The sequence below is a fragment of the Pelodiscus sinensis genome, chromosome 1 (genome assembly GCF_052426305.1).
Source record: "Pelodiscus sinensis isolate ZL-2025 chromosome 1, ASM5242630v1, whole genome shotgun sequence".
NCBI lineage: Eukaryota > Metazoa > Chordata > Testudines > Trionychidae > Pelodiscus > Pelodiscus sinensis.
In genome coordinates this window covers 193,155,864-193,168,919 of record NC_143052.1, presented here as the reverse complement: position 1 = coordinate 193,168,919, position 13,056 = coordinate 193,155,864, and the positions used below count along the sequence as shown (strand labels likewise).

The following is a 13,056-nucleotide window of genomic DNA, read 5'->3' as shown; positions in this document are numbered from 1 at the left end:
CTAACGCCTTGCCCCTTCATTGAAGCCCCACCCCTTCCTTGAAGCCCCGCCCTCTCTATTCTCTTGTCCATCACTTGCTATCCCCAGACCTTATACACTCTGATAAACAGTTTATTTTTAAATTATGCAATATATAAAATTAAAATCACGTGTTCATAGTTATGAAATAAATGGTCTGTTTTTAATTCATGCTATTTAAATGTCAAATGAAGCATTTACAATTATACATTTTGTTCTCTGCTATTTTGTAAATCTAAAATCAAGTATTGATAATTATATATTTTTTCTTCCAATAACAAAGTCTCAGTGTGACACCTGTGACTGAACAGTATCTGCCAGTGTCTTGAAGTCTGGGTTGTAGTCTGAGATTGCTAGTCGTATACAGTCCATCAGATGGGCATCTGTGATCCTGCACTCAGCTTGGAAGCTTGCTCCAGCACAGCTGGAGCTAGACACAGCCTCCCTGGGCTGAGCGCAGGGCAGCCGGGCTGGAGGGAAGAGAAGTGGCTGCCCAGCCAGCTGGCCATGGCGCTCAGCCAGTGTGCACCAAGCTCCACGTGGGCAGGCGCAGAGGAGAAGTCGCCGATCAGCTGGAGCACAGGGCAGCCTCTTTCAGCTGAAAGCCACATTAAGCTGGCTGGGGTGTTTCAGCCCTCCTGACCTCCCAGCTCCCTCCATTCCTCGCAGCTACTCACCTGTGCTGTTGCTCGGTGAGTAGCTGCTCCTCAAATGAGCAAATCTAATCTAAATGTACTGTGCAGGCATGCAGTTCAGAGAGGGCTTAAGAGCTACTCCTAGAGCCCCTGAGATCTACCAGTAGATCGCAATCTACTGGTTGGTGACCACGGCTGTGGAGTGTGTGGGGTATGTCAGAGCATTTAAAGTGACATGGCCATCCAATGCAGCCTAGATAGTCCCCAGAAGTAACGATTTTTTCGTGCCACTGGATTCCGACTTCTGAGGCCGAGAGAGTGGGATCGTCTCTGTGCAAAGGCTTTCCCACTATAATAATATTTTTCACGCACAGGTTATGTTGTACAAAATTACACACCAAAGGACTAAGGACTTAGTTCGGATTAACTTTAAACTGCCGCGTGTAGCCGTGGGCAGTTCGTTTGAACTAAGGGGGATTTAAAAATGGCGGCTGGATGGGAACATGCAAATAAAGCCCGGGATATTTAAATCCCAGGCTTCATTTGCAACTCCGATTGCCTGATTTGCCTACCTAGCTCGAATTAACAAGCTAGTGTAGACATAACCTGAGTCTCCCTGGTATTCCTCATTCCACGAGGAGTAACGGTAGTTCGAATTAGGATCTCTAATTCGAACTATCTACTCCATGCTGTGTGTAGCCGTGGGCATGGAGTACGGACTAAGGGGGATTTAAAAATGGCGGGGCCCGGGAACGTGCAAATGAAGCCTGGGATATTTAAATCCCGGGCTTCATTTGCAACTCCGGTTGCCCTAATTACCCTACCTAGCTCGAACTAATGAGCTAGTGTAGACATACCCCCTGAGTCACAATGTGGTTTCCGCCCTAATAGCAGCACTGTCGATATGATCTTCATAATGAGACAGGAGCAAGAGAAGTGCCTTGAACATAATATGAACCTCTTTTCTGTCTTCATTGATCTGATGAAGGCATTCGACATAGTTAACAGAGACGCATTGTGGATCATCCTCAGGAAGCTGGGTTGCCCAACAAAGTTCATCTCACTCATAAAGCTGTTTCATGATGACATGACAGGAGAGGTACTCTCGATGGTGTGCTATCTGAGAAATTGTCTATAACCAGACACTTAGATTGCAACTCTCTGTAAAAACTGCAGCTACGTCTAGACTGGCATGATTTTCCGCAAATGCTTTTAACAAAACTGATGATGATACCAAACTGGGTGGGGTTGCAACTTCTTTGGAGGATAGGGACATAATTCAAAATGACCTTAGCAAGTTAGAGAAATGGTCAGAGGTAAACAGGATGAGGTTTAATAAAGAGAAATGCAAAGTGCTCCACTTAGGAAGGAACAATCAGTTCCATACATACAAGATGGGAAGCGACTGTCTAGGAAGGAGCATGGCGGAAAGGGATCTAGGGGTCATAGTGGACCACAAGTTGAATATGAGTCAACAGTGTGATGCTGTTGCAAAAAAAGCAAATATGATTCTAGGTTGTATCAACAGGTGTGTTGTAAGCAAAACTCGTGAAGTCATTCTGCCGCTCTACTCTGCACTAGTTAGGCCTCAGCTGAAGTACTGTGTCCAGTTCTGGGCGCCACATTTCAAGAAAGATGTGGAGAAATTGGAAAGGGTACAGAGAAGAGCGACAAGAATGATTAAAGGTCTAGAGAACATGACCTATGAAGCCAGGCTTCATGAACTGGGCTTGTTTAGTTTGGAAAAAAGAAGATTAAGGGGGGACATGATAGAGGTTTTCAAATATCTAAAAGGGTGTCACAAGGAGGAAGGAGAAAATTTGTTCCTCTTGGTTTCTGAGGACAGGACAAGGAGTAATGGGCTTAAAGTGCAGCAGGGGAGGTTTAGATTGGACATTAGGAAAAAGTTCCTAACTGTCAGGGTGGTCAAATATTGGAATAAATTGCCAAGGGAGGTGGTGGAATCTCCCTCTCTGGAGATATTTAAGAACAGGTTAGATAGACATCTGTCAGGGATGGTGTAGACGGAGCTTGGTCCTGCCTTGAGGGCGGGGGGCTGGACTCGATGAACTCTCGAGGTCCCTTCCAGTCCTACGATTCTATGATTCTATGATTCTAACAGAAAAGTTTTCCATTAAAAGCATTTGTGGAAAAGAGCATCTAGATTGGCACAGACGCTTTTCCGCAAAAGCACTTTTTGCGGAAAAGCGTCCATGCCAATCTAGACACGCTTTTGCGCAAAAAAGCCCCGATCGCCATTTTCGCGATCAGGGCTTTTTTGTGCAAAACAAATCTGAGCTGTCTACACTGGCCCTTTTGCGCAAAAGGACTTTTGCCCGCAAGCAGCACTGATTTCTTACATGAGCTCGTCAGTGTTCTTGCGGAAATTCAAACAGCCAGTGTAGACAACTGGCAAGTTTTTCCGCAAAAGCAGCAGCTTTTGAGAAAAAACTTGCCAATCTAGACACAGCCTGCAAGAGTTGTCCTACTCTTGCTATAGTGTGTCAGGGAATGGTCTTGAACTGTAAACTTTAAATTAGGGAAACAGGGAAAAGGACAGCGAGAATCAAATGATATAGAAGCATTGCCAGCCCATCAGCTGACATTACCAAAAGTGCTAGTACCAAGTCAGAGCAGCTTTGTTGGCTTCTGTTCTGGAAGAAAGGCCAAGGTTTAAAAATAAGTGCAAATTGGAAAAGGGGGGAAGATATTTTCACATTTTAAGTAAAAATGCAGATTAAAGTCTTGCTAAAACAAATATTCATATGTTCTGCACAGGTCCTAGACTTTACTTCTGTAACCCTTCTGCCGGGTAGGCCTGGAAGTAACCCGGGCTGGGTTCAATATCTTGGGCTGCATTTCACACAGAACCGGCTTGAGCCCCGACCCAGTAATCTGGGAAATTCACACACCCCTGGGTGCCTCTGAGAGGCAATGCTTCCCCACTTGCAAGCACTGAGTCTGAGTGTAGGAAAGAAACATTTAACGAAACAGAGAGAGAAGTCATACGGCATTAACTTGGGGGGAACACCGCAAACAGAGTTCATAACCCAAACATGAGCTAAGCTCCCCCCCCACCAAGAATCACCTGAAGTTCAAAGAGTCCGACACCCCAAAAGTCTCTTTCCCTGATCCGTGGAACCCAGAGTCCCAAAGTTCATCCGCAGGGTTTCACCTCCCAACCTGGGTAGAAATGGGGGTGGGAGGATATATAGGGGGCACCTTTTGACACTCCACCACATTCCACCAGCTGTCTTGTCCCACGCCACCAGACGCTCCGCTGGTCGCCTGCCGCCACTCTTCGCCTGCTGCCGCCGTTGGTCGCCGCTCCTCATCTGTCACTGCTCCATACCACACTTCTGGTCGCCACTCCTCGCCACGCCGCTGGTTGCCATTCCTCACCTGCCGCCGCTCCTACTGTCCATGTTATGCCACCAGCCAGTGATTCCCACCAGCCACTCTGCTGGTTGCCGCCACTCCACAGGCTGCAATGGGTCTGGCTCTCAGCCAAACCAATGATTTCAGCTCTCAGTAATTTCAACTCTTTAGCCACCAGCTGGACTGGCAAAGGAATCCAGCTTCTACTAGACTATCAAAAGAAAAGACTCCTCAGGGAGTCTGCTTTAGGACTGTCATTAAAACAAAGGGAGAAAGGGGCAGGTTAGGCCAGTCTTATAGCTCACACCTGGCAGGTGTGACGCAGGCTGACTCAAGCCTTTTAACTCTTCCCCCCAGCTCAGTTCACTCAACTCTGGAAGGGGGGAGGCTTGTTCCTCCAAGACCTCTTACCATGATGGTGGTATCTCTCCTGCAAGCACTGGTGGCATGTTTTACAGTTCCCACATTTAGGGGTAGCATTATTAGTGACCCCCACAACAGTCCCAAATTATATACAATTCTCCACATTCCATTCCAACACTGACCTTCCATCAGCCCTGGCTGAATGGGATTTACAGAGCCACACCTCGGATTCTCTCCTGAGCTGTATTTACATATCAACAGTTAACAGTTAATTGACTTGCAGAGCTAAAAAATTGTAGTGGGCACACCCACCCCTCCTTTTAGCTGGCTGATAGCAAGCAGCAGTTCAGCCCCTGCTTACACTTCAGTTGGGCTGTGTTTAGACTGCATCCATTTTCCGAAAAAGACGTATTGTAATTGCAAATGAAACGGGGATTTAAATCCCCCCCACTTCATTAGCATAAAAATGGCTGCTGCTTTTTTCCAGCTCGGAGCTTTGCCGGAAAAAAGCGCCAGTCTAGACGCGGATCTTTCAGAAAATAAAGCCTTTTCCGAAAGATCCCTTATCCCTCATTTTAAGAGGGATAAGGGATCTTTCGGAAAAGACTTTATTTTCTGAAAGATCCGCGTCTAGACTGGTGCTTTTTTCTGGCAAAGCTCCGAGCTAGAATTGCAAATGGAAAAAAGCACCAGTCTAGACGCAGATCTTTCAGAACATAAAGCTTTTTCCGAAAGATCCTGTAGAAGCTATTTTATGTTTAGCTAGAAGCCATCTTGTATATCAGAAACCATTTCAGCTTTTCTCTCAAGCACGTAGACCAGAGTGAACTTTCTGTCACCCCGTGAGAAGAGGCCTACAGAATGGGCTATTGGTATATGTTAATTGGGCTGGTTGGGACAGGAGATGTACTCCCTCGTACCTGTCCGCCTTCTTGTTGATAAGGCTTTGTTTTTTCAAATTTAATTGAGGATTTCTGTAATTGGATGCCCTGACGTCAGACTGTGGCTAAGGGTATAAAGATACTAGGATTGGGCCCGACTTTGCTGGGACCACGTTTGGCTCACTTTGCTTTACTGATCAATAAAGCAATCAGTTGTTAGCCACCTAAACAGAGAGGAGCGTGTTTTTGCTTCGACAATCCCTTATCCCTCTTAAAATGAGGAATAAGGGATCTTTTGGAAAAGGCTTTTTTTCCCGAAAGATCCGCGTCTAGACTGGTACTTTATTCTGGCAACACTCCAAGCCGGAAAAAAGCGGCAGCCATTTTTATGCTAATGAAGCAGGGGGGATTTAAATCCCCGGTTCATTTGCAATTGTGATACGTCTAATTTGCATCCCTTTTACAGAAAAGGGATGCAGTCTAGACACAGCCTAGGAATTTTGCTTTGACTGAAGGCTAGCGTTACCACCTTTGATATGCAAAGAAACCAATGCCCACTCACAAAGCAACTCTGATATCCCGCCTCCCTCCCCAACAGCCATTTACAGTAGATAAAGAGATAACTCATAGATAAAATTAATACTTTTGTTTCCCTAAAGTGTGGAAGTGGGAACATAGGAACATTTTTAGCTGGACACAGAAACTTCACATTATATATCCCAATTTATTGTGATAAAAATGCAGATTTTTAGCTTTATGTTAAAAAAGGCAAATTATATTAATAACTGGCAAATCCATTTTTAAAAATGGCCCAGCCAATCAAATACTCACCATGTGGTAATCCTACTAAAAGCTGGTCCTGCAATTTTTTGGTGTCAATTTGTTAGCTTGGTTATCTCACACATCTGGGCATTCGTCATCTTTTGATTTCTCCAATGCATCCCAGAAAATCAACAGCTGTTGAGGTTTCACATAATGAGATGTCACAATTTTCTTGAAGTGACAAATAGAGAATCTAACCCTATCTGCGAAGAAAGTCTGCTCTGAATGAAGTTCCTCTGGGTTGATTTTTAATTTAGTGAGACACAGTCCTATGAAAACATCCTCCAGTTTAATAAAAGAGACACTTTCTGAAATATTATAAATCTGACTAACAACATCAGTGGAGAGAACATAACCAGTCCCTGAGCAAAACGGAGGATATGTGCTTGCTGGATATTCAGCTTCGCTCACATACCATTTGCTGCATCTGTTTCGTATTGGGCGCTCATTCATCTTTAAAAAGCCTGTGAAGAATCTGGTGCTTCTGTTTTTTCTTAAAAGAAGTTCACTCAGGTAAAAGATATTGACAAACATATCTGTGTCCGTTTTCATCACAAACCGGGATTGGGAACAAAATTTATGAACCCATTCAATTCCCATCATTGTCTTTAAAGTCAGATTGTAGTATGAATCCATAAAATCCTTCTGTATAATGTCTCTGTATTTCTGACTTTCAAAAATAATGTCAACTAGATCACTTTGCTTTGTGGTTATTCCCAGAAGGAAATATGTCACAATGCGTTTTCCAGCAACTAGTCTGTGTTTCCCCCACGTTTGACGAATAGCCATCCTAGCTTCAAGCTGGCCAGGTGCTGAGGTCACAAGGAGTACCAGAAAAGGCGGAGTCCTACGGCAGTCTATATCTGGCAAAAGTAAAAATTTTCCAGGACATGTTGCAGAAGTCAGTTCCGTGACCTTGTCCCTCGTTTGACAGAATATAGAGATGTCAATCAAATTCAGCTTGAAAAAAACCAAACTAACCAAGGCCAATACCATAATTAAAAAATAAAATTTGAATCTCTTGAAAGCCATCTGAAAGAAACAAAAGCAAATGATATATTGGGAAATAATCTTGCTTCTTTGAATATCAAACTCGGTGCTACAGCTTGGGCTTTAGAAGCGTTTAGCCTCTCCCACCCCAAGACCCACACCGGAAGACCTACTGATGTCAATGGAATCCATGTAGATACCCCAGGTCTCACCATAGGCTCTTTGCCTCCGACATAAAATAGGAATATAACAATCAGACCTACACTGCCAGGAACTCCCCCACCAGCTAGTGCTCCTGAAATGCATCCCTAAAAACATCTCTACAACATGGATTGTGGGAAGCAGGGAGATGATTCCTATAGATGTGTTGGGAAAGGATAATAGTAATAGTTTTATACCTTATTTCTCCCTTCATTTTTTGTCAGGTGGCCATGCTCTGAGTATGCTGTATAAATCAGTGGGCACCAACCAGTAGATCGGAAACTACTAGTAGATCTTGGAGCCTCTGACAGGTGACCCTGACTGGTTTGGCCCCCCCACTTCTGTACCCAATCTCCACACAGAGAGAAGGGACTCATGGTGTGAACAGCTGGGGCTCCCCCACTTCCCTCAGAGCATGTTGGGCTGTTCCAGATCAGCAACAGTGAGAGGAGGCAACACTGGCACTGAGCACCTGCACGTGCAGGAGGTGGGTTGAGGCTCAGGCCCCTTCGGGGCTTTGCACTACAGTTCTCTTTAAGCTGTGCAGTCTCAGCTGCTCAATGGATCCCAGGCAGAGAGATCAGTTGATTGGCAGGGACGGGCCTCCGTAAACAACAGCTAAACCAGGGGTGGCCAACCCATTAAACGAAGAGCGCTAAAACAGCAGTGGAAAAAAATCAAACAGCTGCACCAGAATATTTTTTTGAGCAATATTTGTTGAGCAAAAAAAAAAGGAAAAGCTTCCCACCAGCCCCTCAGAGTTGTTGAGCAAAAAAAAAGGACGCAGACCCTTTAAAAGACAAGGCCACATCAGGCGCCTTTTGGCCACTGCCATCTTGGTGACACCATTTTGAATCATTGCACTGGGCGGCTCCCCTACCCTGGTGAGCACAGAGAGCTGGAGGCCAGGGACCATTTCTAGAGGTGCAGGAGCAGCTTCATGAGCCACACATTAATGCCAGACGGAGGTAAAGACGCTGACTGGACCTACCCCACTTACAATACCACTCTCCCCAGCAGATACAAACCTAGGGTCCTCCCCTTTCTGGGCCTCAGCTGTCCCCAGAAATAAATATGAACCCACAGCACTGTCCTCAGCCATTCCAGGCTGATAAGCACCTCCTGAAGACAAAGAACTGGGAAGAAACCCTCCCCCACAAGCATACTGCTACTGCTGCCACACGCCAGCACACATTTGACTGCTGAGGCAGTTTCTTTCACTGACACACTGCCCCTCCCAAAAACCAAGCTGCCAGTTTCAACACGCAGAGTTTGCTCCCACTGAGCACCCTCACACAAATTACTGTTAGCATGTTCAAGTTCAGTTTTACAAACTTCACCAGACAACAACTCATCACTCTCCAGAACTTTATCTTTTCCTTCAGCTAAAATTTCACTCTGGCCACCCACTCCAGAGACACACTTCCCTGATCACTGGGCTCTCCCTGCCCTGTTTCTGATTCCAGCCTCACCTCTGAGATTTCAGGTAGACATGCAGAAACTTTACTTACAGACACACAGCTCCCCTGCATAGATACATAGCTATCTCCCCCAGGAAAACACTGAGAACAACTTTTCCATTGGTCCTAGACAGACTAGCCACAAACGACTGCTCAGAATCACACTCATCCCTTTCACAAACCACCCTGTTAGGTACAGGCAACACAGAAGAGTAGCATCCATACATGCTTTGGGGCTGGGTTGAAATATCAGCATTATTACATTATGCCTTGCCATAATCAAACCCCATATTCACATGGTGATACACTGACCTTATGGGAGGATATAGTCTCTGGTGTTCTTCCACTCTCTGGGTCTGGAGTTCCTTGGGATGTTGAACAATGATTGGAACATTCATGAAAGCAGGGTGCTTAGTTGAATTTAGAGTGTTCGGCTTAGCTTTCAATATTTCAAATGTTACCTCTGCTTTAGCTATCCTTGCCTGTGCTTTCGTTTCTGCTTCCTTCATTAGTCATAAGAACTCCACCTCTTCCTTAGTTAGAGATCTGCTTGCAGGAACACGCTCCTGTCCTATCTCCTTCGTATATGAATCTTCTCTGGAGCTGGATATCTTGCCTTGATATGAGGCTCTTTCTACCTCAGGGCGTTGCTTAGGAAGGGTTGGTTGCTCTAGGGCTACTTTGTCTGACCACAATAACATGTACTGGGCTCCTTCCCTGCCCTATTCTAGCCTAACTATCCAGGTGTCCCGAAACAATAGTCCAACTACAAGCATAATTGGAATCGCTAGATGATAAGAGCCACCAATTAATATACTCATAGAAGCTTTCCCCATCGGCTAAAACTTAGTTGCAAAAGAGAGGAAAAACCATTTTTAACAGCACAGACATCAGATCCAAATTCCCAAACCAGAAAACAATAAAACCTGATGGATTTATCTAGACTTTACCTTACTTACACACTGTGAAGAGTCTTTTTCTTGCAGAGAGACATGTCTTCTGTCTCCCTCAGTATTTAGAGAGCAAAACTAGCTCAGAGGCAAAGGAGAGAAAATTTAAAAAGCCTTTTCTCGAAGTTTGAAATCCCTACGGATATGTCTACGTTAGTTCGAACTAATTTTCATAGGCGCTACACTAGCACTCCGTTAGTTCGAATTTAATTTGAACTAACGGAGCGCTTAGTTCGAACTAGGTAATCCTCATTCCACGAGGATTAAGCCTAGTTCGAATTTACTAGTTCGAATTAAGGGCTGTGTAGCCCCTTAATTCGAACTAGTGGGAGGCTAGCCCTCCCCAGGTTTCCCTGGTGGCCACTCTGGCCAACACCAGGGAAACTCGTCTGCCCCCCTCCCGGCCCCAGAGCCCTTAAAGGGGCATGGGCTGGCTACGGTGCCCGTGCCAGGTGCAAGCCTGCCAGCACCCAGCAAGCAGACCCTGCACCTGGCATGGCTCGAGCCACCCATCCGATGCCCCCCAACCCTTCCCCTCTTCCCGGGACCAGTCTGGCGGCTCCCGGGAGCTTGCCCGGGACCACAAGAGGCGGACATCCGCCTGGGCTACTGCGGACATCGTGGACCTCGTCCACAATCTCCGCACTAGGCACAGGAACGTGGCCGGCTAGGGCAGGAGAGCTGCCAGCCTGGCCACCCAGGAGCAGGTGTGCATGAAAATCAAGGGGGTCCACTGAGACCCCCGACCCTGAGCCCTGAGCTTACAATGGCCGTCCTGGGTCAGACCAAAGGTCCATCTAGCCCAATAGCCTGTCTGCCGATAGTGGCCAACCCTAGGGACCCTGAAGGGGATGGACCGAAGACAGTGACCAAGCCATTTGTCTCGTGCCATCCCTCTCCAGCCTTCCACAAACTTTGGGCAGGAACACCACTCCTATCCCCTGGCTAATACCACTCCATGGACCCAGCCTCCATGACTTGATCTCACTTCCCTTTAAACTCTGTTCTAGTTCTAGCCTTCACAGCCTCCTGCAGCAAGGAGTTCCACAGGTTGACTCTTTGCTTTGTGAAGAACAACTTTCTGTTACTAGTTTGAAGCCTGCTACCCATTCCTTTCCTTTGGTGTCCTCTAGTCCTTCTTTATGGGAACTAATGAAGAACTTTTCTGTATGCACCCTCTCTACCCCACTCCTGCTTTTAGAGACCTCTATCCTGTCCCTCCTCCGTCTCCTCTTTTCTAAGCTGAAAAGTCCCAGTCTCTGTAGCCTCTCTTCATATGGGACCTGTTCCCAACCCCTGATCATTTTAGTTGCCCTCCCCTCTCCCAGCCTCTCTCTTCCCCTCTCCCACCTCCTTTTCCCAGTCTCCCCCAGTTTTGTTCAATAAAGACTGATTCCATTTTTGAACACAATTGTCCTTTATTTTGTACATCAAGAAGAGGGGCTAGGGAAGGGTAAGTGGAAGGAGGTGAGGGAGGAATAGGGCACGAGCCCCCGATGGGGAGGACTGGGCTGGCTCTGTGGGCTTCTGGGGGTGGAAGCTCTCCTGCAGCCCCCCAATTGCCTCCTCTCCCCAGATGGCAGCCTGCGGCAAGTGCAGCTGGGCTGATGGCCGAGTGGTGTGATGTGCCCAGTGTGGGTAGTCTGGGCAATCCAAGCCAGGACTGCTTTGCAAGCGGGGCACCCCTGAGAATTGTCTGTCCGGGGTGGGGTCAGGACCCTTTAAGCACAGCCCTCAGCTAGCCTGAGACAGCATCTCCACGCTCTAAGTCCTCCTCTGATGCCCTGCCGGCACTGCTTCCGGCCATCCTTAAGCCCGGTTCAGGGTCCACTTAATGTGGAGATGCTAGTTCGAATTAGCAAAACGCTAATTCGAACTAGTTTTTTAGTCTGGATCCGTTAGTTCGAATTAGCTTAGTTCGAATTAACGTTGTAGTGTAGACATACCCCTAGATATTGAACCTGGCCCTGGTTGCTGCCAGGCCTACCTGGCAGAAGGGTTACACAAGTTAAAAAAGGATCGGACTCATACAAACAGTGGTTCTCAAAAAGGCTTAGTGGTTAAAGAGGAATGAATGCAAGATTAGAGAGATTCAATCTTCACATTGCAAGCCGTCCTAAGATTGCAATGATGCTGTTGATAGCAGGTTGTGCTATTCAGTATTAGCAGTAGCAGAATCTGGCCCTAAATAAGTACCATATATACTCGGACATAAGTCTGTTCATGTATAAGCCAACCCTCCAAACTTATAGAGAAAAAATGGTAAAAAGTCACTAACCTGTTTATAAGCCAACTCCAGAGTACTGCAGACTACAAGGGTCATCTAGTTTAACCTCCTGATAGTGGAACGCAGTAGAAAATGGAGAATTTCCAGTAAAAACAGGATAGATATACTTTCCTGACATGATATAGCAGAGGAAGTTCTAAATAAACAATAGAAAAGAGAACATTTGCTATAAATCTCTAGGGGTATGTCTACACTACAAAGTTAATTCGAACTAACAGACGTTAGTTCCAATTAACTTTGATAGGCGCTACACATACAAACCGCTAGTTCGAACTTAATTTGAACTAGCGGAGCGCTTAATTCGAACTAGGTAAACCTCATTCTACGAGGACTAACGCCTAGTTCGAATTAAGTAGTTCGAATTAAGGGCTGTGTAGCCACTTAATTCGAATTAGTGGGTGGCTAGCCCTCCCCAGCTTTCCCTGGTGGCCACTCTGGGCACCACCAGGGAAACTCTTCTGCCCCCCTCCCGGCCCCGGAGCCCTTAAAGGGGCACGATCTGGCTACTGTGCCCGTGCCAGGTACAAGCCTGTGAGCACCCAGCCAGCAGACCCTGCACCTAGCACGGCTTGAGCCAGCCACCTGCTGCCACCCAGCCCTCTGCCTCTTCCCAGGACCAGGCTGGCGGCTCCAGAAGCCTGCCCAGGGCCGCAAGTGGCGTGCGCCCACCTAGTCTAGTGCGGACATTGTGGACTTCATCGAGGTTTGGGGGGAAGCCTCCAACGTCCATGACCTCCGCACTAGGCACAGGAAAGTGGCCGTCTAGGGCAGGAAAACTGCCAGCCTGGCCACCCAGGAGCAGGTTTGCATGAAAATCAAGGTGGTCCAGTGAGACTCCAACCCTTAGCCCTGAGCTTAGAACATAAAAACATAAGAACGGCCGTACTGGGTCAGACCAAAGGTCCATCTAGCCAACAGTGGCCAACACTAGGTACCCTGGAGGGGATGGACCGAAGACAATGACCAAGCCATTTGTCTCATGCCATCCGTCTACAGCCTTCCACAAACAGAGGCCAGGGACACCATTTCTACCCCCTGGCTAATACCACTCCATGGACCCAACCTCCATGA

General features: G+C 46.8%; 1 protein-coding gene across 2 annotated transcripts; it reads right to left on the bottom strand.

Annotated features, from left to right (window-relative positions):
* Nucleotides 1-2,416: 2,416 nt before the first annotated feature.
* LOC102453290 (beta-1,3-galactosyltransferase 5-like) lies at nt 2,417-9,408 on the bottom strand. 2 transcript variants are annotated; one of them, XR_012898124.2, is made up of 3 exons: nt 9,061-9,408; nt 6,107-7,129; nt 2,417-4,282 (listed from the first exon to the last, which is right to left on the bottom strand). XR_012898124.2 is itself a non-coding variant. In XM_006111793.5 (2 exons), the coding sequence occupies exon 2, from the start codon at nt 7,127-7,129 to the stop codon at nt 6,173-6,175; it is 957 nt and encodes a 318-aa protein (XP_006111855.3). In that variant the 5' UTR covers nt 9,061-9,408; the 3' UTR covers nt 5,024-6,172. The 2 variants fall into 2 exon arrangements, 1 of the variants encoding a protein (XP_006111855.3); XM_006111793.5 differs by lacking the exon at nt 2,417-4,282 and having other exon boundaries at nt 5,024-7,129.
* Nucleotides 9,409-13,056: the final 3,648 nt, after the last annotated feature.